General features: G+C 51.2%; 1 protein-coding gene across 2 annotated transcripts; it reads left to right on the forward strand.

Annotated features, from left to right (window-relative positions):
* Positions 1 to 1,233: 1,233 nt before the first annotated feature.
* Positions 1,234 to 27,567, forward strand: BTBD2 (BTB domain containing 2). Of its 2 annotated transcripts, XR_008447253.1 has the most exons (9): positions 1,234 to 1,653; positions 10,243 to 10,362; positions 13,963 to 14,119; positions 17,830 to 17,935; positions 18,693 to 18,890; positions 20,388 to 20,536; positions 22,683 to 22,770; positions 23,899 to 24,045; positions 24,573 to 24,712. XR_008447253.1 is itself a non-coding variant. In XM_054049984.1 (8 exons), exons 1-8 carry the CDS (start codon positions 1,253 to 1,255, stop codon positions 24,732 to 24,734), a joined length of 1,452 nt encoding a protein of 483 aa, XP_053905959.1. In that variant the 5' UTR covers positions 1,234 to 1,252; the 3' UTR covers positions 24,735 to 27,567. The 2 variants fall into 2 exon arrangements, 1 of the variants encoding a protein (XP_053905959.1); XM_054049984.1 differs by lacking the exon at positions 10,243 to 10,362 and having other exon boundaries at positions 20,388 to 20,580; positions 24,573 to 27,567.
* Positions 27,568 to 27,939: the final 372 nt, after the last annotated feature.

A 27,939-nucleotide genomic window follows, 5' to 3' on the forward strand; every position in this document is an offset into this window, starting at 1 on the left:
AAGCCTGAGATGCTCCAGGGATCACAATGCTCCAGGGACCATGCTGCTCTTGGCCCAGCAGGGACAGCCCTTAACTCTGAGCTAATTGTTCTGAAGAATTAAGATGAAGGGGAATGGCTTTAAACTGGAAGGGGGGAATTTAGACTAGACAGTGTGAAGAAATTCTTAACAATGAGGGTGGGGAGGCCCTGGCCCAGGTTGCCCAGAGCAGTGGTGGCTGCCCCATCCCTGGAGGGGTTCAAGGCCAGGTTGGATGGGGCTTAGAATCATAGAATAGTTTGGGTTGGAAGGGACATTAAAGATCATCCAGTTCCACCCCCTGCCATGGGCAGGGACACCTCCCACTGGATCAGGGGCTCCAAGCCCCATCCAACCTGGCCTGGAACCCCTCCAGGGATGGGGCAGCCACAGCTTCCCTGGGCACTCTCATAGGGAAGAAATTCCTCCCTCTGTCCAGTCTAACTCTGCCCCTCTCCAGTTTATCCCCATTGCCCCTCGTCCTGTCACCACAAGCCTTTGGGAACAGCCCCTCCTCAGCTTTCCTGGAGCCCCTTCAGGCACTGGAAGCTGCTCTAAGGTCTCCTCAGAGCCTTCTCTTCTCCAGGCTGAACAACCCCAACTCTCTCAGCCTGTCCTCATACAGGAGGTTCTCCAGCCCTCGGATCATCTTTGTAGCCTCCTCTGGCCCTGTTCCGACAGCCCCATCTCCTGATGTTAAAGATTCCCTCCCTCCCTCTCTCCCTGCCCCTCCCTCTCCCCTCCTCCCCCGTTCCCTCTGTACCCCTCCTTTCCCTCCTTCTCCCCTCTCCCCTTCCCTCCCCTCTCCCCTTATCTCCCTCCCTCCCCTCCCCTTACCCCTCCCACTTTCTCCCCTCCTCCCTTCCCCTCTCCCCTTTTCCCTCCCCTCCCCTCTCCCCACCCATTCTCCCCCTCCCCTCCCCGTTCTCCCTCCCTTCCTCTCCCCCTCCCCTCCTTTCCCTCCCCCTCTCCTCTCCCCTCTCCCTCCCCTTACCCCCTCCCACTTTCTTCCCTCCTCCCTTCCCTTCTCTCCCCTCTTTTCCCTCCCCTCCCCTCCCCTCTTCCCACCCATTCTCCCCCTCCCCTCCTGTCTCTCCCTTTCTCCTCCCCTCCCCTCCCTCCCTCTCTCTCTCCCCTCCCTCTCTCCCCGCCCCTCCCTCCCCTCTCCCCCCTCCCTCTCTCCCCTCCCCTCCCCTCTCCCCTCCCTCCCCCCGCCCCGCCTCCGCCGCACAAGATGGCGGCCGGTGGGAGCGGCGGCGGCCCCGGGGGCCTTTCCTCCTCGTGCCCTCAGCCGCCGCCGGGGAACGGGGCCGCCGCCTCCTCTTCCTCCTCCTCCTCCTCCTCCTCTTCCTCCTGCACCAACGGCGCCTCCTCACCGCCCGGGCTCACCTATAACCAGTGCGGCGCCTCCAGCCCCGCACCCGGCGGCGGGGGAGGAGGAGGAGGAGGAGGAGCGGGGGCAGCGGCTGCGGGGGCGGCCGGGGGGGCGCTGCAGCGGGAGCCGGTTTACAACTGGCAGGCGACGAAACCGACGGTGCAAGAGCGATTCGCCTTCCTTTTCAACAACGAGGTGCTCAGCGACGTCCACTTCCTGGTGGGGAAGGGGCGCGGCTCGCAGCGCATCCCGGCGCACAGGTGGGGAGAGGGGAATGGGGGGGGAGAGGGGCTGGGGGGGCCTCGGGGGTCTCGGGGAAGGATGAGAGGGTCTGGGGGACACACTGAGGTCTGGGGGAGGGGGATGAGAGGGTCTAGGAGTGCCTCTGGCGTCTTTGAGGGGGTCAGAGGGGTGAGATGAGAGGGTCTGGGGGGCCACTGAGATCTGGGAGAGGGGGATGAGAGGGTTTAGGAGTGCCTCTGGGGTCTTGAGGGGGTCAGAGGGGTGAGATGAGAGGTTCTGGGGGGGCCTCTGGGGTCTTGGGAGGGTCAGAGGGGTGAGATGAGAGAGTCTGGGGGGGCCTCGGGGGTCTCAGGGGGGATAAGAGGGTCCGGGGGGGCCTCGGGAGTCTCAAGGGGGATGAGAGGGTCTGGGGGGGCCTCTGGGGTCTTGGGAGGGTCAGAGGGGTGAGATGAGAGGGTCTGGGGGGGCCTCTGGGGTCTTGGGAGGGTCAGAGGGGTGAGATGAGAGGGTCTGGGGGGGCCTCTGGGGTCTCAGGGGGGATGAGAGGGTCTAGGGGGGCCTCTGGGGTCTTGGGAGGGTCAGAGGGGTGAGATGAGAGGGTCTGGGGGGGCCTCTAGGGTCTTGGGAGGGTCAGAGGGGTGAGATGAGAGGGTCTGGGGGGGCCTCTGGGGTCTCAGGGGGGATGAGAGGGTCTGGGGGGGCCTCGGGGGTCTCAAGGGGGGATGAGAGGGTCTGGGGGGGCCTCTGGGGTCTCAAGGGGAGATGAGAGGGTCTGGGGGTGTTCTCGGCGGTCAGAGGGGTGGGATAAGAGGTTCTGGGTGTGCTTCTGGGTTTTGGGGGTGCTCCTCAGGTCTAGGGGTGGGAGGAGGGGGAACTGAGGTGCTCCCGGGCATCTGGGGATGCTCCTGGGGGTTAGAGGGGTGGGATGGGAAGGTCTGAGGATGGGAAAAGGGGTTCTGGAGGTGCTCCTGGGGTTCTGGGGATGCCCCTGGGGTCTAGGGGTGGCAGGAGGGGAACTGGCCTGCTCCTGGAGTCTGGGGATGCTCCCAGGCATCTGGAGGTGCCCTTAGGGTCTGGGGATGGGAGAAGGGCATCTGGGGGTGCTCCTGGGGGTCTGGAGGCCTTCCTGGGGGTCAGAGGGTTGGGAGGAGGGGTTCTTGGAGTGCCTCTGGTTTCTGGGAGTTGGAGGATGGGGACTGGGGTGCTCCTGGGATCTGGGGGTGCCCCTGGGGGAGTCAAAGGGGGGGAAGGAGGGAGTTCTGGGGGTGCCCCTGGGGGCTGGGGATGGGAAAAGGGAGTCTGGGGGGAGGCCCTGCGGGTCTGGGGTGGGAGGAGAGGGTCTGGGGGTGATGCTGGGGGTCATAGGGGTGGGAGGAGGGGTTCTGGGGTTGCCTCTGGTGTCTGGGGTTGCCCTCGGGGGTCAGAGGGGTGGAAGGAGAGGGACTGGTGGTGCTCCTGGAGGTCTGAGGGTGGAAGGGGAGTGTTTAGGCCTGCTCCTGAGGGTCAGAGGGGTGGGATGAAAGGTTCTGGGGGTGCCCTTGGGTTCTAGGGGTGGAAGGAGGGGGCCTGAGTTGCTCCTGAGTTCTGGAGATGCTCCTGGGGATTGTAGGGGTGGGAGGAGGGGGTCTGGGGGCCTTCCTGGTGGTTAGAGGGGTGAGATGAGTGGGTCTAGGGGTGCCCCTGGGGGTCAGAGGAGTGGGAGGAGGGGTTCTGGTGATGCTGATGGGGTCTGATGGTGGGAGGTCAGGGTCTGGAGACCCTCCTGGGGGTCAGAGGGGTAGGATGAGAGGTTCTGGGGATGCTCCTGGCTCCTGGAAGTGGGAGAAGTGAGTCTAGGGGTGCTATTGGAGTCTAGCGGGGGGAGGAGGGCGTCTCTGCATGCTCCTGAGGGTCAGAGGGGTGGGAGGATGGGGTTTGGGGGCTCCCTTGGTGGTTAGAGGTGTGGGACGTGAGGGTCTGGGGGTGCCCCTGGTGTCTCTGAGTGCCCTGGAGGTTAGAGGGTAGGATAAGAGGCTGCCTTTAGGGATCGGGAGGTGTCCAGAGGTCTGGGGGTGCCCTGAGGGTTATATAGGTGGGATGAGAGGGCCTAGGGGTGCCCCTGGGGGTCAGAGGTGTGGGATGAGGGGGCCTGGGGGTGCCCCTGAGGTTAGGGAATGTCTTGAGGGTCAGGGGTTGCTCCTGGGAGTGCCCTGGGGGTCAGAGGAGTGGGATGAAGGTGTCTTGGGGTCCTTCTGGAGTCAGAGGGTGCCCTGAGGTCAGGAGGTGCCTTTGAGGGTGATCGTGAGGGTCTGGGGGTTGCCCCTTGAGGGGACCAGGGCGGGATGAGGGGGTCTGGAGGTGCTCTGAGGTCAAGGAGTGCCCCTTGGGGAGAACAAGATGGGATGAGGGGGTGTCATGGTGTGCCCCCCTGGGGATCGAGGGGTGCCCTGAGGTCAGGGGGTGCCCCAGGAGCTGTGGCAGCCTGGCCATGCCATGCAAGGTGGTTGGGGGTCCAGGGCCTCGGGCTGTGTCCTGGGTGCAGGTTTGACTGTGGGGGGCACAGGGTCTTTACTTTGCTGCCTCCTTTACGGATGGAGAAAGGAGGTCGAGTCACTTCACCCTGTAATAAGGGAGGACACGCTGGCCTTGTTGAGGCCTCGCTCTGCTCCGCCACGGTCTCAGGGGAGCCCGGCAGCAGCGGGGTCTGGAGCATGGCCCCCCACCCCAGTTTGGCCATGAAGGTGATGGAGGTGACGCTGCCCGTTGATGCCGTCAGACGCTGTCGCCTCACGTTGCGCTCAATGTTGTGTTTTGTCCTGAGGTTACAGCCCTAGTGGTGGGGTTCAGCTGGGGCACACGCAGCGGGGAGAAGCCCCAAATCCCTGGATCCTGCTCAGATGCAATCCTTGGTTTTGTGGGTAGTGAGGGAGAGCAGGAATAGTCTCCAAGATTGCCTGATCTCTGCCACTGGATACAGGGATTGGTGAGAGTGTTGGGGATGGAAAGAAGAGAGCAAAGGTTTGAGAAACCTGATTTCTACCACAGTGTTTTCTTTTAAAAATAAGCTTTATTGAGTCTTTTCTGTGTTTTGGGGGTGGTGTGCTGCTCTAAAACCAACACTGTGGTTCTGGGAGAGCTGCACTGGGAGTGGCGTCTGGGCACGAGGTAAGCAGGAGAGGTTAATGGATAAGGCCAAGCTGCCATTTAAAAGTTTGCAGCTCTGAGCCACTCGCTCACTGAGAAGCTGGGAATTTCTTCCACTTGGATAGTGCAAAACTGATGGGGCTGATTGACCTTTGGCTGCTTCTTGGAATAGCTCTGGTGAATCGACCCACCGCCCCGGGAAGTGCCTCCTGGGCTGCTCGGCTGTACCAGCAGCGAACGCAAGAGCCTTTCACTTGCAGATGGGACCTGCTTTAATTGGGGTGGAGGAAGGCTTATTAGCACACTTGGAAGTGGTGCCTTGCTCCAAACCATTTCAAACTATCGCTTTTCTCATCCGTGATTGCGCTTCTTCAAGTTTCCCCTTCAGATTTCCTTTTTTCTCTCCCTTTCCAAACAAAACACACTTGTTCTAGGCTGGGTTGAGCATTGAGGGTGTCAGTTCTGTTCTTTTATAATTTGAAACTTAATTAGTATTTGAGCTTGCTCCTGTTCTGAGAACTAGGCTTGTTAGGTGGGGAGGGGCAGCGTTCACCCCAGAAATAAATTGAAAGTAAGTGAAGGTTTAAAAAAAAAAATAGCCCCAAAGTGAAATGCTGCTTAATTGCTCTGAAATCCATCTGGTGCTCTGAGTGGTGAAGATAGAAGAGAGTGTGTCGTGCCATGATATCCCACTTATGGATTATATGGATATTAGTAAAACAATCATGTATGATATCACAGTTGGGATATCCTGGTGATTCATGAAATACTGTGGTTATTTCAGAAACGGAGAGGCTTAAAATAAACCCACCCAGACCCCTTTTGTGCTCAGTTCTCCCATAGCAGCCTGACAGCAGAAGATATTTTGTGCTGGAATTGAGTCGCAAAGCAGCCATGAATTTAATTTGAGAGGCCTTGTATTGCTTCAGCGACCCAGGGCCGATGTTTGTGCTTTGATTCTTGGTGTGCCTAGGGACGTGGTTTAGTGGTGGACTTGGCAGTGTTGGGTTTATGCTTCGGCTTGATCTTAAAGGTCTTTTCCAACCTAAATAATTTTGTGTGTGAAATAGCACAAGTTAACATGTCAGTATTGCCACAGTCTGGTTTTATTGAGTTAATTTTCAGACTGGGCCAGGTATAAAGCATGGCTGCAGTGGGAGCGTATCCTAAATTGAGTTCTTGGATAGCAGCTGGTGGTGCCTGGAGGAGCGGTCTGCAATATCTTGTCATCTCTGACAGGGCTACATGATGTGTTGGGAGTTGCTGGCTTTGGCAGCAAACTGGTTAGCACAAATAATGAGAGAGTCGCAGTCCTGCGAGAGCTGGAGGTGACTGTGGAGCTGCTCCTGGGTTGGGCTTTGATTGCTCTTGGTTGCAAACACTCATTTTGCGTGGGAAAGCCCTGTTTGTGGATAAATGGGACAAGTGGCTGCGCTGGGTTTGACTGAAGGTGCATCGATCCAAGCATCTGTCCTGTGAAGCATCTGCAGCCCTGAGAAGATCAGACATTTTCCACCTTTGGACCTTGTGGAAGTTGCTTGCGTACCATGGAATAAGCTCAAGTCTCTGCACCGTGACCTTCTTACAGCTGAACCAGCCACGAAGAAGATGGAACGGCCTTAAGTTTTTTTGATGTCAAGGGTAATGAGCGCTGGACCAAACAAGGTTGGTTGCCAAGGTCAACGCGTTGATTAGGCCCAGCAGTATGAGGGAAGAGGTTTTTTTTTCTCGTCCTTTGCCAGATCTGCTTCATCGAGCACAACATCAATGAGATTAGAAACATCTAAACCTCGTCGGCCAGGAGCTGCAGGAGTGTGATAATTAAGCTTGTTAACTGGCCAGAAAACATGGCCCGAAAGGGAACAGGGCGAGCACGTGGTGTAGTGATGTGTTCCTGCGTGTACTCCAGCTGGGCAATCTGCAGGTTGGGGAGAGAATGGGTTTTGGCTGCTGTTTCCAGGTGTTTCTCTTCTGAGCTCATCCTATCCTTTCTTGGATGTGTTTTGACTTGCAATACCTGCATTGCCATGTGCAGTGGTGTCCTACCACTCAGTTCCTGGGGTTGTGTGGCTTCCTCTGGAGGGTTTTGAACCTGCCACCTGCAAGTTTTGCCTGATGCTGGAAAGATGCATCCAGCAAACAGGAATCACCTAAGCACAGGATGGACAAGGATCTGTTGGAGCGAGTCCAGAGGAGGCCACGGAGGTGATCCGAGGGCTGGAGCATCTCCCACCCAAGGACAGGCTGAGGGAATTAGGGTTGTTCAGCCTGGAGAAGGTTCCAAAGAGACCTTAGAGCAGCTTCCAGTACGGAAAGGGGCTTCATGAAAGCTGGGAAGGGGCTCTTGAGTGCAGGGATAGGACGAGGGGGAAAGGTTTGGAAAGAGAGGAGATTGAGATGAGATGTTAGGAAGAAATGTTTTGCTGTGAGGTTGGGGAGGCCCTGGCCCAGGTTGTCCAGAGCAGTGGTGGCTGTCCCATCCCTGGAGGTGTTCAAGGCCAGGTTGGATGGGGCTTGGAGCCCCTGATCCAGTGGGAGGTGTCCCTGCCCATGGCAGGGGGTGGAACTGGGTAGGCTTTGAGGTCACTTGCAACCCAAACCATTCCATGATTCAAATGATCATTGTTCGCTAGCTTCTCATCACCTACAAGCTCCAGCACATCACATGCTGCTCTGTTCCTGTGCCAGCTCTTCTGGAACAGATATTTTAAGATCTCTCTGCAGTGGAGCGGATGGAGGAGGGAGATGGTATGTAGCGGTGGGATGGTTATGGTTCTCGAGTGGTTTACTTTATTATCGGTGTTACCGCAGTGCTCGGAAAGGGAGCAGGACTGCTGGGTATACAAATTAAACCAGGTGACAGCAGAGACGCCAAGGTGAACAAGGAAGCAGTGAATATCAGTGGGTAGGAAGCTGTAAGTAGTGGAGTGAAAGCGTTAGAAGTCAACTTTGGATCCCTGTGCAGACAAAGCAGATTATTGACCCCATGGAAGCTCCTGTTGCTCTTGTTGCTGAAAGACAGTTTGATTCTTACGTGTGGGAATGAAGAGAAATCAAGCACTGCTTTCTTAGTTCTTTTGCTGTGCTTCTAATGATTTCTCTGCGTCATTTCAGCAGTCTGTTTTGTTTTGCTCACCTTTCAGCTTTGTTTTGGCCACCACGCTGTTGTTTGAAAATAACCCTCTGCTAGAATTCCTTGTCTGACAAAGGTGAATTCCTAAGCTGAGCTCAGGTACCTTCATTTTTGCATCAGGCAGTGCTCGAAGAGAGGCTTGCTGTGTCCTGGTCACTACAGAGCTTTGGAAAAAAGGAGAGGAAAACAAGAAAGTGCCCTGTTACTCTGCCTGTTTGGCATTATAATTTTCTCCCATCTGAAACAAACCCCATCTCTTCTGTACACCTCTGGTTGGAGAAGGCAGTGGGACTGCATAGGAGAAGCGGTGTGCATCCCTGCTTTTCCTGGAGCAGCTTTGGAATAGCTCTAAGCATTTGTTTTAGCAAGACACTGTGAATAGGGAGGGATTTAAGGAAACTTAAAATCCGGAGGCCAATGTATCTCTGGCACCTCCCGGGATCCCTTTAGGGCTCAGGAGTTTAAGGGAATCAGACTGGCTTGCCTTCAAATGAGATAGAAGCACAGATATGAGAGGTTTCTTTAAGCAAATGCCCTTTTCAAATCACTTCTGAAAGCTGTCTGCTCCTTGAGCGGAGCTCCTTGTGTACTGTCCCGCCAGCGAAAATTTTAGTGTAATTAATTCATGTTAATTTTTAGGAGCAAATAACACCTGTGATTGTCTTACCACCATCACTTGTAGGAACAAGGATTTTTGTTTCATTTCGCAATTCTGGTGTTGTGACCAAGGGTTTTTTATTTGTTCTTGCCATTTTTCTTCAGAATTGTCTGATAGAAAAGTGCCTGTGTGGACTTTTTTCCTTAATTGCTATGGTTTGTCCCTCGCTCTCCTAACTGATCAGGAACAATACAGCCTGGCTTGTCAGCCAAGCAGCTCATCATGGCAAACAAGCCTGGCACGTCCACAGTGCTGTGCTCCATTGTGTCCGTGGAAAGCCTCCTGTGGATGAGAGGGGAGTGGAAAGGGAGAAAATGAACAATTTTGTTTCAGAGGAAAAGAAAAAAAAGGCTTCTGTGTCTTTCCTCCTGCAGCAAAATCCGACTGAAATTCCTGTTTAGCCATAGACTCACCCTGGGGGTCCAACAACCAGAGGTTTCTATCCTGTATGGTTACCTGCCTGCAGTTCTTGGTGCTGCTCTCTGGAAGCGTGCAACAAATTCTGCTGCAGCCAGAGCCCCTGGATTTTCCAGCTTCTCCCTTTTCATGCTCGGCTGAAGGAGTGGTTGCAGTAATGGCCTCTGCAGCCTGGGCTTCTCCGCTTCCCCTGCTGCTGAGCCGTGACCTCTGTGCCCTGTGCTGCATTTCGCTTCAGGGCACTGCTGGATTGTGGATGCCAGGAACGAGGTTGCTTTACTGGGCAACGCTAGTTTGTGCATTTTCAGACCATGCAAGTTCTCAAAATGGTTTTTCTATGGCACAAGGCAAGTACAGCAGCTTAAATATACACAGGCCCCTCAGCAATCCAAGGCTATGCCTCCTCCTAAAACAAGGAGTCGGTGTTTATCTGTGAGGGAAAGCATCTTGCTTACACGGGAATGCTGGAATATTGTTTTCAAGCTCAGACCTTATTTGTGGGGATTCTTGCTTCCTATTTCTTTAGGGCCGAGAAAGTGCCTCCTGCTGTTAGTTGCCACATGAACTCAGAGCAGTGCAAAGGGTTTTTGTGCACCTAGCCGTGCTGGTGTCCTTTGAGCAAGGTTTTCTCTGCCTTCTAGGCAAAGCCTGAAGCAGGTTTTGCCTGAAAGGAGATGGCACTGTGTCTGTGGAAGGCAGCTCCTGTGCTGGGTGCTGCGGGAGGTGCTGGTGTCTGCAGTTCACAGTGCAATCAGCCTGTTTTGAGGGCTTGCTCTGCTGTCAGCAAGGCTGCCTTCCTGCGTCTGGGGAGGAGGGAGGAAGATGGGACGAGTTTTCTTTATTTTCAGTATGCAGCTGTGGGAAATTGCACCAAGGCTTGGGCTTCGTTCACTAGAAGTCCTTAACTTTGTTGTTTTCTAGATTCTTGACCTCGTGAATGGTCTGTAGGCTCCTCCAAGGACTTTGCAAAGCAGCCACATATATTCTCTTCCACGATGGACAGACTCTTGCTTTGGGGAACTGTTACTCCATCATATACTGGCTCAGGGCTCAAAATTAAGTTGCTTGCGACTTCAGTGTTCCTACAGCAAAGCGAACAGAAAATCCGACACTCCCTCCTGTTGCAAAACAGTTTTGCTTTAACACTAGGAACGTTTTGCTTTCCCTGGGGGTGGCCTTGGGGAATAGCAACCAGCCTGGGATGTTTTTGGAAAGTGAATATGGTTTAACATAAGGTTGTGTTTTTTTTCTTGCTTGTTTGTTTTTTAATGGTAGGTTTGTGCTGGCTGTGGGCAGCGCAGTCTTCGATGCGATGTTTAATGGTGGAATGGCCACAACTTCTACAGAGATTGAGCTGCCTGATGTGGAGCCCGCTGCCTTCCTAGCTCTGCTGAAGTAAGCTTCTAAAGTACAGTATATCTGGAATGAACAGAATTATTGTAGAGAAGGATGTTCTTAATGAAAGTAGTGAAGTTTTGTAGAGTGGAGATGGTTAAGTTTCTAAATAAAATGCCTCTCTGATCTGTTCAAGGGCTTTAAACGGTGGGGTGAAACCCTCTTTTCCGGGGTAAAAGTCTGGTGTAGCTCCTGCCCCAAAGTATCTGACTCGTTATGTGTTTTGGTTTAGCGGTAGTTAAATGAGCGTTCCCTCCTGCTGCTGATCTGCGGTATGGGCAAAACTGAACTGGATGGTTTATAACTTGTGAATAGACATAACTCTGTATTTATAGCACGCAGCCGCGGGGAGGTGTTCTTTGGAATAAGTACACGTGCTGGCCCTTGTAGTTAAGTTGTTCAGACCTTGTCTCCTAAACTCTCCTTCATAAATTGGTTCGATTTGATCCAAATGCTATTTGAGGGAGATGGGGGAAAGAAATCTCCCTAAAGCTCTGTATGCTACAAATACTCAGAGCTCCTTTAGGTTATGGGCAAATGAGCAAGTTCTAACAGGTAAGCGAGGGTGTGAAATCAGTCTCAGCCCTTCTGTGTGGTTTCTGCCCTGTGTGTGTTCTGTTCCTGTCTTGGAGAGTTGGTTTGGAATTTCCACGTGCAGCACCCATCGTAGGCCTGCTTGCGGGGGGAAAGGAGGAGGAGAAGGCTGTGACATCCTATTCACCAATTGCTTTAAGCTTGGCTGGTGCTGTATAACACCCTGGCGCAATCCTGAATGTGTGCTGAAAAGTCATTGTCCTGTTTCTATAGGATTTCTGTAACCTACTTCCAGGGATTTCCAGTCCTGTGCTCTTGACATGCTCCCTGCTTGCTTCCTATTGGGAACAGCGACTATGTATAGCTTTGGCACACTTCTTTCTTTACATTCACAGTGTGCTTCAGTCACAGCTGTGCTATCTTAGATTTAAAATCGATCTTTGCTACAGTGAAAGACCAGAAATAATAGGGAGCCCCTTCCCCCTCCTCTTTGGCTCATTTGGAACCAGGTACCAGCAGAAGGGGAATCCCTTAAACTGGCAGATGAATCCATCAGCCAGGTAGATCTCTGGTGGGCTTTAAAACGCAGGGAGGCTAAAATACCAAGTGAATTTGGAGGCAAACTCATGTTGTTTCCCTGTCAGTGCTGAGATTTTGGTACTTGTATAAACAGTATGATCATCTGAAAAGACTAAGGTGATGAGTTCAGCTGGATTTCCAACCGGAAATACTTTACGTTCTGTATGGGAGATACTGTGTGAGGTTGTCATGGTGCCTCTAAAGCCTGCAGCTGTGCAGGATAGCTGTGCACATGGTTCAGAGACATCATAGATGGTTAATTCTAAAATCAAACCCTCACTTTTGGAATGCTCAGTGTGTAACTGTGCCAAAGGTGGTTTGGGTGCTGCAGTCCAGTTGGGAACTTACCAAGAAGGTGGTGGGGACCTTCTTAGGGTAAAACCAGTCCAAACGCTGATCTGATGTGGCAGCTGGTCCTTACGTGCATCTCTGGACTCGGTCCAAGCCACGACCTAGTGCTGGAAGATCAGGAGTTTATCAAGGAACAAAATGCTCATCCTGAATGTTCAGTGGAAGGGTCCTTCTGGACAACAGATTGTGATTGGACTTTAACGTTAGAGTGAGTCCAGACGAGGCCATGGAGATGATTGAGGGTTGGAGCACCTCCCGTCCGAGGACAGGAATGTTTTGAAGCTGAAAGAGGTGAGATTGAGATGAAGAGGGGAGATTTAGATTAGGAAGAAATATTTTGCTGTGAGAGTGGTGAGGCCCTGGCCCAGGTTGCCCAGAGCAGTGGTGGCTGCCCCATCCCCGGAGGTGTTCAAGGCCAGATTGGATGGGGCTTGGAGCAACCTGATCTAATGGGAGATGTCCCTGCTCATGGCAGGGGGTGGAACTGGATGGGCTTTGAGGTTCCTTCCGACCCAGACCGCTCTGTGATTCTGTGGTTGCGTTTGTGGGTCAGTGCCCTTTTAGTTCTACTGTAATTGCATAAGAGATCCATTTTTATTATTATTTTTATGGTGACTTAAAGAATGGTTTTGATTGTCTGGGTTTATAATCTGAGTGTTTTAAGTTGATGCTGCACTCTTTCACAGTTGGAGCCTTTCTTGTCTCATAGCTACAGTGTTTGTACTATCATAAAGATAAGTCCTAACACAGTGCAGTAAATAGGAGTTGTTTTTAGAGCAAATGTATTCTTTTAGCCTTGTATCAAAAAGGATTACTTAGTGAAAATAGGACTGGTGAAGGGATGTGTGCAAAATACATTCATGAGCTTGTGGCTTGATGCTGTTACTAACAGATGCTCTAGAGCAGCACAAAAGCCCGCTTTCAGCAGCAGTGAGAGTGCTTCCCTGGCTCTGAATCCCCTTGTTTACGCTTCCCTGAACTGTGTCCTGGCCCTCTCTAGCTGGAGGACCTGGAGCTCTGCTGCCGCAGGTCCCTCTGGATAATAGGGATGCAGCCCATCATCGCCAGCAGAACCCTGCAGGATGCCTCTGGGCACAGTGGCCCCACAATGTGTTGCTGTGCCCCATCTGGAGAAATGCAGGAGGAGAAATTACTGGAAATTCCAAAATATCCTGTGGTATTAGAATGCCAACCCCTGTTAACACACTTCATATCAAGCCTCTGTGCTTTGTGCCTTTCAGATCCTGATTGGCACATCTGGACTGGTTAAAGGAAAACCAGTAAACAAAAGCTCTGCATGGGATTGGGGCTGACATCGAGCATGTAACTGGTTTTACTGAGCTCAGCCTGTCAGTTCCTGCTCTCTCTAATCAGCATGCTTGAGTATGAGGAGGCTTGGTCCAGCTTCCTATGAAGAGCTTTGTTTTTCCATGTGGAATGAATGTACTTCCTTGTTTTGGCCTAACTGTGAAGGTCCATCTTTGCTTGCAGCCTGGCAGTCCTTTTTTTTTTCATTGCAATTAACTCTTGTTTTATGCTGAAGTCCTAATTTATGCTGTACTTTAACACCTGGGTAGTGGAATGAAACCATTCAGTACAGAAAGTGAAGAGCTGAGGGGAAAGCAGGGTATGGATAACACACCTCATCTGCAGGGAATGTGTTTGCTTCTGGTTGCTTTTGAATTACTGTGGAAAATGGAGGCTCTCCTCTGAAGCGGGCAGGATTGAATTTTTGTCTTTGTTTAGTCTAACTGAACAGCCAAAAAATGTTAATTTTAAGCAATACACTTGGCCAGAGGTTGTTGTAGCCCAGTGGAAGTGGCAGAATAAATGTTTCGCTGGTGGTGGGGTGCTGAGCAGAGCGAGGTGTTTCACAGATATCCCAGCTATTTCATTCAGTGTTGTACTCTAAAGAGTGGGTTTGGTTTGTGTGTTTTTCCTTTTAAAAATAGAGCTTCTCCTTGGTAAGCTAGAATCAGTGGAAAGGATGTGAAAACTCTTCCATCTCTCCAGGATAGGAAATTGGGCCAGGATGATGGGCAGAAGCACAAACATGTTTATTTATGAATTGCAAAGATTTTTACCCTGTTGTCTTATTGGCTTCACCAGAACAATGTTTGTTTGCATATTTTTCAGATTTCTTTATTCAGACGAAGTTCAGATTGGACCAGAGACTGTTATGACAACCCTTTACACAGCTAAAAAATATGCAGTTCCAGCCCTTGAAGCTCATTGTGTGGAGTTCCTTAAAAAAAACCTCCGAGCTGACAACGCGTTCATGCTGTTAACACAGGTGAGTTTGCAGTAGTCTGCATTAAGTCCTTTGAGCAAGGAACAAGAGGAAAACCGACGTTTTCTCAGTGTTACAGAGTTGATCATCCCAAATGGAGCAGTTCTGTGTCATTTTGAATTCCTCCTTCCAGGAATCGAGTGTTCATGAGCAGGTTCTTACGGAGAGCAATGAAATACAGGAAACGTTGGTGCCATTTCAGTTCGCCTTTGTGTTTCGGTGTGGCAGGCGATTCCTTCCAGAGGGTGAGCTGAGAAAGAAATCAACAGGGTGGAAAAAATTCATCTGCCAAGAAGGAAGGTGAAATGAGAGGATTTTTGCGTGTTCGGATTCAGAAATAATCCTGGTGTAATAAGCTTTCTCTGTGCAAAGCTTGCTGCATCTGGGTGGTCAGATGTTCTTTGAAGGGCTTTTTTTAATAGTTTCTCTGAAATGAAAGTGATAGACAGAAAATGCAGCTTTTTCATGGGTGCTTTGGTTTATTTTCCTAGGAGAGGAACAAAATTCTCTCTTCCTCAGCCTGTTCCAGCTTACTGCAGGCATGCAGACCTGGTGTTTCAGTGCAGCTCAGTTTCTTGACTCTGTGAGGCCAGTCGGGCATCCCTGTGCCCCTCTGATCCAATCTGTGAGTGTTGGACTCCTCCATTTTCCATTTAGCTCTCCTGAGCTGCAAACTAGAAGGCGGTGTTCACAACTTCTGTTTCTTTTGGAGATGATCAAGCTTTGCATGTGAATTGATTAAATCAACATCGCTGTTCTTTGTTTCCTAGTCCCATCTTTTCTTTCTTGTCCCTGCCACCTTCTGTGCTGCTGGCTAAAGTATCGCTGCCTTCCTCAGCGTTGTCACCTCTGCGTTGCAGTGTCCACAACACTGCCAGGGATCCCCTGTTGTGGCTGGTGTGGAAACAAGAGACAAATGGACATTGTGGTGTGAATTTCTTCCCTTTAGGGAAAGGGCATGCTTTTTACTTCCTCTGGGGGAATATTTCTGTTCAGCCAGCTCAGGAAAGCTGCCGTGATTTCTGATGTTAAACCTTGCAGAGGAGCTTTCGTAGCTGCCCTGACTTGGGAACAGTGCACTAAGGTGGTCTGGCTCCCAGAGCTTGTCCCGTCTTGCCCAGGATATCGGTCTTCTGGCTTCTTCCCTCCTTGCCAGGAGTTCAGGCATCTCTCAGGCTCTGACTGGGGTTACCATGTTGGTGACAGAGTCCACACCAGCAGTTTCTGCAGAATTTGAAGCAGTATTGGCCTGAAGCAGTTGCTGCTTGAGCTCTTTGCTTGTTTGCTGTGATTAGTCTGAGATTTGATTTGAATTTAAATATTTGTATCAAGTTCTTCAAGTAGTTCCGCGTTACATTGCTGTCGTAGGCACTCGTCACTGTGCTATTTGCAGCTATTGCTGCAAAATACTGCGTCCCTTTTTATGTATCCTCTTTTTACCTTGGCCCTTTTCCACATGCCATAAATGCCAGCCTCCAAAATGTGGGGGGAACAACACCACAGGAAGGTTCCCTGGGAAAGATTCAGGACCTAAAGATTCATGCTTGAGTGATGGTAGCCAAATCCGTGCCCGTATCTGATGAATGGTAGGACAATTGTAACTCTGGCTGCAGGTCTCCTGTTCTTTGGGTTCAGCAATCTGAAAGATCAGGAGCTTTTATCCAAGAGCTGAGAAGAGATCCTTCCTGCAGGCTGTAGGTTTGAAGAGGTATCTTGTACTCGGCGTGAGGATTAGAGGTGTCACCTTTTTGGTGGTGTTCTTTTTGCAGGGATTTTTGTGGCATGCTCAGTCTCCGCAGCCTGACTTCACAGCTTTGGCAAGGTAACATTTAGGTTCCTGGTGACGTCCTTGCAAGTCACAAAGATCTTTCTTTGGCAAAAGAGGAAGGGACCCTAATTTTTCATATATCAAACCAAGATACTAACTGGCACTGGGGCCACTGAAACGCCAGATGGAGACAAGCTTTCCTGGTTCCTTTAGTTTGTGGCTTATCCATTATGATTCGTTATCAGTAGTGATTTGTACCTAGTTTATGTTCACTGTTGCGGTGTATCAAATCTTTAGAATGTTTGAGGCTGCAATTCTTTGAGAAATGTATCTGATATCTCAGTGAGTGGCTGCGTGAGGCTCCTCACTTCATGGATCTGTTCTCAACATCCTCTCGGTTCTGGTCCTTCACTGTGAAAATCAGTCTGGTTTCTGCTTTAACTGCAACAAACTGACGATTCCTACAGTCGGTAACTGGATATGGATCTTGTACAGAACATTTCCTGACAGATTTAAGATTTTCTACCTAAGACTGTAGAGCCCCAAACCTCCTTTGAGTATGTCATTGCTGAATCCTGCTGGTCCAGCAGGGGGGTTGGAAATGGAAGGTCTTTAAGGTCCCTTCCAGCCCAAACCATTTCATGATTCTATGGCATTGACAGCATTTCAAGCAACTGCTGATCTCTGGCAGAAATTTCGGTGCTTCATAGTGAGCCAGGATCCTCTCTCATGCCAGATGTACACGCAAATGTCACTTTGATCAACAAAGCAATAATGGCTCACCTAAAGCTGCTGTGAGAGTGCTCCAAGTGTAATGTAAGTCCTTCATGTGTCAAAGAGAGCTGCTACCGTAGTAAAGTCTGAGTCAGTCACAGCTCTGGGATGCCAGGAGTACAAGGTGCTGGCAATCCTCCAGCCCCGGGAGCAGGCGACGACTGCCGAGACCTCCCTGGTCCCTGAGAAAATGGTAAGTTGTTTCTGCACTCGAGATCTAATTGCCTTGTGACCCCTACAGCCTGTGAGCAAGGGTGAAGCAGAAGATGTTGATAGTGCTGGTGTCCATGAGCGAGTGAATTCCCCCCCCAAAACAGTGTTCTTAAACTTTACCTGGGGCAGTGAGTTCAAGTCCCAGTCTACTCTTGTGGTGATACGAGGTGTGACATTAAGGCAGTTCCTTCCTAGATGGCAAAACCAAAGCACTGGAAATAAGGCACCACCTTACTGGCTTTTGTGTGTTTCCCACCTCGCTTCTCTGGGTACAGGGTTAGTAACGTCTTGGTAGTCCAGTGAGATCTGAAGTGGTAGCGAAATTCTTCTGAGACTGCACTTAAGTCGGGCAGAGAGATTCTGAGCAACTCTCCAAGTGGTGTGCAGGCTCTGCTTGTAATAGTAACCTATTTGGAGGTGAATTCTTTAAGGTAACTGGATTAGAGCAGCTGTTTCTGTGCAGAACATGCAAATGTACTGAGCAGGCTGTGCACCCCGCAGGGCTTTGCGCATCTCCCTGGGATGCGAGATGTGTGCCTGCTAAGGTAGTTCTGGTAATACATGAGATCAGTGGGACAGTGTTCTTCCTAGAGTGAACGGGCCTGGAGTCATTGGGCAAAGCTTTCTTCTGACTATAAAGATGATGCAGTAGAAATTGCCCATGCTCAGCTGATGTGGTCAGCATGGTGCTAGAAAGCACTGTGTTAACTGATGTGAGGGTAAAACAAAGACGTGCCTGAAGACAGGCACAGCTCGACCAGAACCAATGCCAAACGCGGATTTCTCTAGTGTTTGCCTTGTCATGCTTAGCTGCTTGTGAAAGGCTGCTGCAGCCCAGCGGATCCATGATGCAGTCAGGCGTGGTATTGCTAATGAAGATGGGCCCTGGGAGAGAAGGGAGGGGTCCTTGCTTAGTGGGAGCTTCCTTTTGCATTAATGACTGCTTCTTCATGACTAGGCAAGACTGTTTGATGAGCCTCAGCTGGCCAGCCTCTGCCTAGAGAACATAGACAAGAACACATCGGATGCCATCAACGCGGAGGGGTTTACAGACATTGATCTGGGTAAGCTTTTTTTTCCCTCCTCCCTATGTGCTTTCATAACAGCCTCCAAAGTTATTACAGGTTAATGCTTGGCCCTTCTCTTTTGTGGCTTTGCCGTTCTGGAGCAATCTGTTGAACGAACAGCCTCTGGCACTGAGTGGTAGAGACAAGGCATTTGCAAAAGACTCTGCTTGCTTGCAGAAACACCCTGGAATCTGCTTACTTTGGTGCAACTTGATTTTTTGGGCATGATACAAAGCCTGTTTCCTCTGCTGATGTTGGCAGGTTTTAAGTGGGTGTGACTTGCCCTCTTTTGTGGAGTTGGCGTTGTTCCATGAGTCTTTGTCAGATTTTGGAGTCAAAAAGGTGTTGCATTTTTGGAAGCAAGAACTGCCTGTTTTAATTATTGTATGCACCATTAACATTCAGCTTTAACTTTCTTCAAATGAGGTGGACTATGGAGGTAAGACACGAGTAACCTTCTGGCTTTCATGCTGCTTGCTTCATCCAAATGTGATGTCAAGTAAGTTGCTATTCATTCCTCTGCACTTCCATTAATGTGCCAATTAATCGGGCACCGTTTGCTGCTCCAGTGAGTTACTTCCTTATGGAATATGCAGATAAATCTTTCTCAGAGGCTGCAGGCAGCACTTTTGGGCAATGCTGTTGTTCAGTTGCTTCTCTTTTATCCCCTTGACTGTATGTGGGGCACTTCTGGCTGGGTGAAACCAGGTGGTTTGGGTTAGTGCCTAATGTTACTCTCTGTCCTTCCTTGCAGACACTCTGGTTGCGGTGCTGGAGAGGGATACCCTGGGCATCCGGGAGGTTCGTTTGTTTAATGCAGTGGTTCGCTGGTCAGAGGCTGAATGTCAACGACAGCAACTTCAGGTGATTCCAGAGAACAAGCGGAAAGTACTGGGCAAGGCACTTTCCCTTATCCGCTTCCCACTGATGACTATTGAGGAGTTTGCAGCAGGTAACTGAACAAAGGCGTTTCTGGCAACCTGTTCTTTGCTTTCTCTGAACTACACAGGACCCAAGTACATGAAAATTGATTTTTCTCTGTGTATCATAGAATCATGGAATGGTTTGAGTTGGAAGGGACCTTAAAGCCCATCCGGTTCCAACCACCCTGCTATGGGCAGGGACACCTCCCACTGGATCAGTGGTGGCTGCCCTATTGCTGGAGGTGTTGAAGGCCAGGTTGGGTGGGGTTGGAGCCTCAGATCCGGTAGAAAGTGTCCCCGCTTATGGCAAGGGGATTGGAACTGGATGGGCTTTGAGGTCCCTTCCAGCCCAAACCATTCCGTGATTCTGTGGAGTTTTGCATGAAGATGTTTTAACTGGCAAATGCGTCACTCCCTTCCCTTAGAGCAAGTAATTTGAAGCATTTGAGAGCTGAATTGCAGCAGCGTGGGATAAGTTCAGACACGATCAGTAATGACTAATTTTTGCTGAGCAAAGTGTCCGTAACCTCATTTATCTTTTAACGGTCAACTTCCTTCAATTCTTTCATCTCTACCTATTGCAGCGTTGGAAGACGTTGTGTCTGCACAATGTTGTGCTGGATTTAACCAGCTAAAAGTCCTTTTGGTCCAAGAAGTAGGGAGGCATTTGCTTCCCACATTAAAGAGCCCTTAAGGCTATTGTTTCTCCAGTGCGCAGCAGTCTTGTTTCTGTTAAGCCTCTTGCAAATAGAGGTGCAGAGCAGCTTTTGAGTCTTAAGCTAAAGGACTGATTCTTACGCAGTTTTGCTTTTGGAAGTATTTGAAGTAGTTTCCGAAGCTTGAGTTTAGCGTCGCTTTGGGAAAACCATGCAGTTACTGGAGGAAAGATGAGAAGGTGTTTAACTCTCGCTAAAATTGCTGGCATTTTCCCTAGGTTCTACAATAACGGTGTTAGAAAAACCCAAAAACCCTAAAGCAGGGATTAAATGCCTGAGAGAAGGGGAGGATCAAAGCAGGGGGTGAGCTGATCCACCTTTGTCTTGACTGAAGAGCACTCCTGTACTTTCTCAATTGATGATAACCAGGTGACGTTCCCTCCCGCTGCCCCTCGTGGGCTTTCACAGTGCCTTAACAGTAATGTTGTAAAACACCAGTGCCGATGCATGAAAATCCCTGTCTCTTACCGGTATTATCATCTCCTGAGGGAGCGGAGGAAGGATTAGCTGAATGTTTGAGGTTTTTTAAGCCAGTCTTGTAAGCCAAATGCATTTTGGCTGCAGAGCTGGGCGCTTAATTGCACATACGTGCTCTGTACAGAGGCTCTGCAGTCCCTGACGAGTGTGCGAGTAAAAGGCAGGCGGCATGTTTGTCTGAGTTTTCCCTTCCTGACACACCAGCAAGATCCCACGTGTGACATGAGTTTGGCCCACACTCGCTGCAAGTCCAGTTTGCCTCCCTATCTAAATCCCCGAAGGATTCTGGTTGCTGAAGGCTGATGGCATTGCTCCTTTCCTGCTCCTCTGCAGGACCTGCCCAGTCGGGAATCCTCACAGATCGGGAGGTGGTGAGCTTGTTCCTCCACTTCACCGTCAACCCAAAGCCACGAGTGGAGTTCATCGACCGACCGCGCTGCTGCCTGCGGGGGAAGGAGTGCAGCATCAGCCGTTTCCAGCAGGTGGAGAGCCGCTGGGGGTACAGTGGGACTAGTGACAGGATCAGGTCAGCTCCTCTGCTAATTCTGCTGCTGATAGATTCGGGTTTACTGAGCTCTCAGCCTGCTCTAGGCCTAACCTTGCATGGTTACGTGCTAAACCCTGGTTTCCACCAAGACTTTAAGTAAAGCCTTCGATGCCGTTTCCCACAGTGTTCTCCTGGAGGAACTGGCTGCTCACGGCTTGGGCGGCCGTACTCTTCGTTGGGTCAAAAACCTGCTGAATGGCCAGGCTCAGAGAGCTGTGGGGAACGGAGATAAATCCGGTGGCAAGCACTGTTCCCCAGGGTTCAGTATTGGGGCTGATTCTGTTCGATATCTTTATCCATGATCTGGATGAGGGGATCAAGTGCTGCCTCAGTCAGTTTGCAGGTGATGCTAAGCTGGATGGGAGTCTTGATCTGCTGGAAGGCAGGAAGGCTCTGCAGAGGGATCTGGACAGGCTGATTCCATGGCCTGAGGCCGACAGGATGGGGTTCAACAAGGCCATGTGCCAGGTCCTGCACTTGGGCCACAACAATCCCATGGAACCGCTCCAGGCTTGGGGCAGAGCGGCTGGAAAGCTGCCTGGCAAAAAAGGACCTGGGGGTCCTTTTCCAACGTAAACAATTCTGTATAAGCCTTAGCACAGACTCTGAAGGGGAAGCGTTTTGCTGAACAGAAGCCTCACTTGCTGCATTAACCTCACATACAGCTGCAGATTGCCACTTTGCTTCTGCATTGGCTACGGTTTCCCACAAATGTGGCCCTAGCGTAGGCCTCTTGGGGGGTTATTCCTCTCCTTTCCAAGTGGCTCCTTGCAGCTGCAGGGCACGTGGTGGCTGGAGTCACCAGGTAGCTGGTGGCTTCCTCTAGTTGACCAGTGCTCCATCAGGATGGTTCCCTGCTCTATTACAAATGTAGATGTGGCTTGTTGAAGCCCCTTAATCTCCGTTTGAGGGAGAGATTAAGACAAAGTGCTTGTTGTGCCTGCTTTTCTGCTAATAGCTAGTTTGTTTAGAGCTGAGCTTGTAGAGGAACAGCAAAGCCCAGTCGTGTTGATGGAGATGTGGAGGTGTGGCACAGACCATAATCAGAAAGCCTTGGTTATATCCTGATTTGTTTGTCTTGGGTGGAAGGGGGACTCATGTTAATATAGTTCTTCAAATTTTTAAGCCTTGTCATTGATAGTTCTCCAGCGCATCAATGGAACTGTCAGTTGGATCTTCTGGTCCATTCATCCCCTTACAGGAGGTGGTAACTGGGAGAGCTACTGGCTCCAAACACTGCTTTCAGATCAAATGTTCAGAGACCTTTGGAGCTCATATTTGACTTTTAATTTCAGCTGCTGGCAACATCAGGGTCAGTCTCCAGTATGGTTGGTGGGCATTTCCAGCACCGAGTGTGCTGTGTGGCCTCCAGGCTGCCACAGAGGTTTGCTTGAGACATGCAGGGCTGAAAGAGTTGAAGGGTGAAGAAATGAAACTGGTGGTTTGGCAGGCACCGAGGCTTTCTTCTGCCTGAGAAGATGGAGCTGCAGTGGGGCTGAGGGGTGAACGTCCTGCCCCTTGCTGCCTTAGGCAGCAAAGCTTCCTGCATTCAGGAGCTGTTGAATCTTATTGTCTGTTCTTGGGTAAATCTTGAGTGCAGCTGCATCCAGCAAATACTCAGAGGCATGTTAATGATTCTGTGGTGCTCAGCACCAAGATACCTGATGGCGCTCTGAGTGGTCTTTGCTGTTACCTTGCTGGAACGGCTGCTGCTGCCGTGAGTGAGCACTGTCTGTGCTCTGCCTGCACCTGGCTGCCGGTTCGGGATGCTGACATTGGACTGCAACCTTGAAAATGCTTTCTGAGCCTGGACTCTTGAGTCTGGAGGTGGGATTGTGCAGCTTCGTGTTTTACACAAGCAAACAAAATCATCGCTGGTCCATTAGGGTGGTGTAAGCCTACAAATTACAGTTTCGGTGAAGGATTTCAGTTATTAGTAAGAATTGCACTTAAAACTACGTTATGTTTGAATAAATCATAGGTATAAAATGAAAGCAAGTAAAGATGCTTTTTTATCATCCTTGTACTCAAACAATAAGGGAATGGTGAGTTGGTCTGACTTTCCTGATCTGTTCCTGCAGGTTCTCAGTAAACAAGAGGATATTTGTAGTTGGGTTTGGATTGTACGGATCCATACATGGGCCAACGGACTACCAAGTGAATATACAGGTAAACTCTACTGCATTAAAATATTCACTGCTGTAGGGACTAACTCGCACATTTTCGCGAGTATGCAACAAAATCTGGAGTTGGAAGGGGCTGAGTTTGCTTTCTGGATAGGGAGGTTGGCAGCTGGAGCGACAGCCAGATGGGGCACTGGGGATCAGAGGGATTACTGCTCTTGATTTTATGCAACCTCCCGTTGCACACGTCACTGCGGTATCTCCTCAGTCTGCTCACAGCCTACGTGTCAGAGAGTTGTGACGCAGTTGGAGAAGAAGCTGTGTGTGTTTTCATACACTGAGCAGGCCAGGCTGATCTGCCTCACAGTGCTGCAGCAGTGGTTGGGTAACACAGTAGTACTCGGGCTGTCTTTTGCTCCATGCTGTGGAAATGCAGCGGAGAAGCCACAATTCAGTAGGGGAAGAGAAGGAAGCGTTTGCCGAGTCTGCTGGGCCTGTGCAATGCCGATGTGCAGCTTCATGTTGTCAGTGTCTCATTTGAGATGACAAATGGGACTGAAGGAAACTTCTCAAGTCCGTGGTGATCTTGCTTAAAGGTTGAGGTGGTGTACAGAAATAATAGAAACATGGAATGGTTTGGGTTGGAAGGGACCTTAAAACCCATCCAGTTCCAACCCCCTGCCATGGGCAGGGACACCTCCCACTGGATCAGGTTGCTCAGAGCCCCATCCAACCTGGCCTGGGATACCTCCAGGGATGGGCAGCCACGTAACACCAGCCTGGATCACTGGAGAAGAATCATTCCCAGGACAGTTACCAACCCAGTACAGCTGATGCGATGAGCACAGTCTGTCAGCACTTTGTCCTTAATGTCAGGGTCTCCTGGTGCCCCTGAACTCTTGGAGGAGGAAGGCAAGTAGAGACGTAGATTGAGAATGCTGGCCTGTAGCCTTCTGCCAGGCGTTGGGGTGAGGAAGGGCTGTCTGAGTTCCAAGCCTTCAGTTATTGATACGATCACAGCACCAAGGATGGACACAGGAATGGAGTAGCGCAGTCATGGTGGGGCTGATTGGACTCCCGAGTCCATCAGACTCAGTCCCGTTCTGGGGCTGCACACAGATGCAGGGCAGCATTCAGCTGACTCTGAGATTAAACCTGAACATGTCTCTTGCAGATCATCCACACAGACAGTAACACAGTCCTGGGGCAGAATGACACAGGGTTCAGCTGTGATGGATCATCCAACACTTTCCGGGTCATGTTCAAGGAGCCTGTTGAGATTTTACCCAATGTCAACTACACAGCATGTGCTACTCTAAAGGTACTGCCCTGGGGCCACGTGGGGAGAGGAGAAGCTTGTGGAGCTGGGTGGGAGCAGCCTCTGTAGTCCCTTCAGTGCGATGTGGCTCTGGCTCTGCATCTTTCAAGAGCTGTAGCATCATCTCGATGGTCTGTTCTGCAGCCACACATGAGTGTCCTCACCAGCGGCACTGAGTTGTGTTTTAACTTGTCTTGCAAGCGTATGGTAATTAACAGGCTGCATTAATAATGGAGGGATGGGGTTTGTGATTTTTTTGGTGTATATGGAGAAGCTGTTGGTTCTGTGGACATGAAAGCCAGAACCTGCCAACTATGGGTGAAACAGTTGATAAATTTAACAATTAACTAAAGTGTGATATTAAGTTCTGAAAACTTTGCTCAAAATACCTGAGGTGCAAGAACCAGAAAGAAAAGGGAGGTGCTGAGCTCTCCAAAGCTCATTTCTCTGGCCAAACCCCTTGGAGGCAGCAGGGTCCTGCAGGGCTGCCATCCCCATCTTGATCTGTTCTTGTCTTGTCACCATCGCAGGGTCCAGATTCCCACTATGGAACCAAAGGACTTCGCAAAGTGATCCATGAATCACCAACAACGGGAGCCAAAACCTGCTTTACGTTCTGTTACGCGGCTGGGAACAACAACGGCACTTCTGTGGAGGATGGACAAATCCCAGAGATCATCTTCTACACATAGTGCAGCTGCGGAGCTGGCTCTGGACTCTTCTCTTTCCCTGTCACCTTCCAAACTAAACTTCTGGCTGAGTTTGACCACACCGATTGGAGCCACACTAGCCAAAGGTCTCTGTAAAACCATTTCAAAGCTGATGTTTTGCCTTGTGCTGGTGATTCTGCTGCTGTCGGGTACCAGATGAACTGGGGTACCGGTTCCATTTGTTGGTTGTCTGTGGCTACTCGTTTTTCACTTCACTGATTAATCCTACCTAATAACATCCATTTTTTTGACTGTAACGAATGTAGATGCTTTTCCACCAGTCAGGAACATGTAAACAAGCGGCTCTGGTTGTGGTTATACCCGCTGTGAGGAACTGATCCTGCACAAAGACACAGTTGGGGCGGTGTGGCCCCTCTTCTTTGCTCCAGCTCAGCAGGCGAGGTGGGGTGGTTGGTGAGATGTTTTCCATGCGCTGCCGCAGTGCCTGGCACCTTCCCTCCTGCCAGCCCTGGGAAAAGTTATGGGAAGTGGCCTTTTCCCTGGGGCTTTGTTGTTTCAGCACTACACGGTCTTGAGGGAGACCTCTGAACTGGAGCGCCTTTGGAGAAACTGCAGCGTTTTCAGGCTGTTCTCTCTGATTTGTGACAATCCTTCACCTTGGGCAGTTGGCAGCAGCGACCCAGCCTCCTCTGTGGAGTCGGGATGGGGCAGCGGCTCCAGCTGAGCAGACTCTCTGTCCTCCCCTGCTGCGCTGGGGCCTGAGGTGCTTCTTTCAGACTTGGTAGCATGTTTGGAACGATGGGTGATCCTCGCACACCCACCCTGTGCCGCCTTCAGGGTACCCATCCCAGTCCTTACCAAGCTAACTGGATCCCTGCGGACAGTGCCGGGGTTTGTCAGCTGGAGCAAGCGAGGGCCCCTTCTCACCTCCTCTGGTTCTGCTGTTGCTGCTGTTTTCATGCACGTTTCAATGCATTTTCTCGTCGTTCCTTTGCATTGCTAACCCACCTTGGGCCACTTCGCAGCCCCCTGCTCTGCTCCTGGATAGGAAGAGGCTTGATGTGCTGCTGCTGGTTACCTGACGGCACAGCGGAGGGATGAGGATTTAGGAAACGGATGAGGAACACTTGCCCTGCGTATGTTTGCAGCCTGCCTGCTGGGACAGGGGCAGGGGGAAGGTGTGATATTCACAGGTATCGCCCGGCTTTGGGCTGTTGAGCTACATAATCATGAAAATTCCCTCCCGATTGCCCGTCCCCGCGAGTTGTTCTGCTGTAGCTGAGCAGGAAGATGCTGTGCCACCAGGGAGGAGGCGGCTGGCTCGTACCTGTGGCTGCCAGCGCTGTGAAGACCACGAGCCTGTTTCCTCCCCTTCTGCAGAGGAAGTTGGAGTTCCAGGACTGTTGGGCAGCGTGGCCAGAGCAGGCCGAGGTCTGCGGGGGATGTGCTGGCAGGGGTGCTGCTGCCCCAGAGGTGCATTTCCCTTTGGAAACCTCTCCCTCTGCTCCAGACACTCGGAACCGACAGAACTCACCATATTTACCCCCCAGAAGTGTAAATCTGGTCACCTATGGCCGGGGCAGGGCGCTCGGTGCCCTCTCCTCCTGCGGCTCTGGCTCTGCCCTCAGCCTGGGGCTGCCCGGATGTCTCCTCAGCTGCACAGCAGTAAATCAGTCAGGATCAGCCCACACTTCAGAACCAGCAGCCGTTAGCGATGTCACTCGTTTGTCATGTTGAGCTGTGTACGTTGTCAGCCTGCGTTGGGGCAGGACAGTTTTAATATGGCCAGTACTGAACAAAAGAAGGGTCCACGGCTTCATTATCAAACCTGGCTCTGTGCAATGCAAAGTGCTGGAGACGGATGAAGGGAGCAGATCCTTCCCCTCGGGATACACGCAGCTGCACCCGCCCGCACCTCTCCTGCCTCTGCCTCTCTTGTCCAAGGCTGGGGGGCTTCATCGCCTCCCTCTGTGATCTCTTGGCTGTGGCTCCACAGGGCGGCAATCATGGAAATCATGGAAGCTGAAAGAAGCAAAGCTGTTCCCTTGGCTGTGGAAGGAGCAAGGCTGGAGGGCCGGTATCGCACAACCCACACAGGCCTCTCCCTGCTGGCGCTTCCCTGGAAGCATCTGCTTTACCAAGATTTCATTGTGCGGATTCTCTTCCCAAATCCAACCTCCTTGCTGTCACCCCCAGGGTTGGTCCGGTCGCTTTTCCTGGCACGAGGGAGAGGAGTTGAACTGAACCTACACCCGAGCACCTTCTGTCCCTGTGGCTTCCCTGCAGTTTGATACAACTCTGGCTGTTGTAGATAGATGAATGTAACTCCTTGTTGGACAATGCCTGTTCCCAAAGTCGGAAATGTTTGGTCGTCCCATGTCACCTTCCAGCAGAACCGGGATGTCTCCACTCCAGTGCTATATTGATGAATGTATCCGATGCTCTCGTTCCGTGCTCACACTCTGCTTTTGGCCAGCTTCGTGATTTGTAAATAGGAAATCAATAAAGACATCAGGGTGTCTTTACAGCGGTTTCATCGTTAATTAAGAGAGCTGCTGTGGCAAAGGGACCTGCGCTGAGCCCATTCCTGTCTGCCCTGGATGAGAGGTGCTTTGCCCCCCGCCTCTGCCTTCCCCAGAGTCCAAGGGAACGGCGGATCACTGCAGGGAAAGCCCAAACCCTCCAGGGAGCGAAATTGCTGTGGAACCTGGTTGAACCCACACTAAAAGCTGCCCCAGCCCTCGCAGAGGTGGGTTGGGGTGTCTGAAAGGGGGGGGGACCCTGCTGTGAGTTGGGGAGGTGGAAGGGGCCATTCCCCTGCCTGTTGTGCAGCTCCCCAACAGGCGCTTGTGGTGAGGTGGGTTCTGGTCTCCTCTGGGCAGTCTCTTCCGAGCTCCATCCAACCCTGGCCTCGAACCCCTCCAGGGATGGGGCAGCCACCACTGCTCTGGGCAACCTGGGCACAGAAAAACATTTCTCCCTAGGATCTCATCTCATTTTCCCCTCTTCCGCTGAAAACTGTTCCCCTCATCCTGTCCCAACACTTCCTGATCCAGAGCCCCTCCTCAGCTTTCCTGGAGCCCCTTTCAGCACTGGAAGCTGCTCCAAGGTCTCCTCGGAGCCTTCTCCAGGCTGAACAACCCCAACTCTCTCAGCCTGTCTTTGTATGGGAGCTGCCCCACTGTCCCACCTTCAGGCCATCGCACGCAGAATAAAGTGCAGAGTT

Source organism: Cuculus canorus, chromosome 27, assembly GCF_017976375.1.
Source record: "Cuculus canorus isolate bCucCan1 chromosome 27, bCucCan1.pri, whole genome shotgun sequence".
Taxonomy (NCBI): Eukaryota; Metazoa; Chordata; class Aves; order Cuculiformes; family Cuculidae; genus Cuculus; species Cuculus canorus.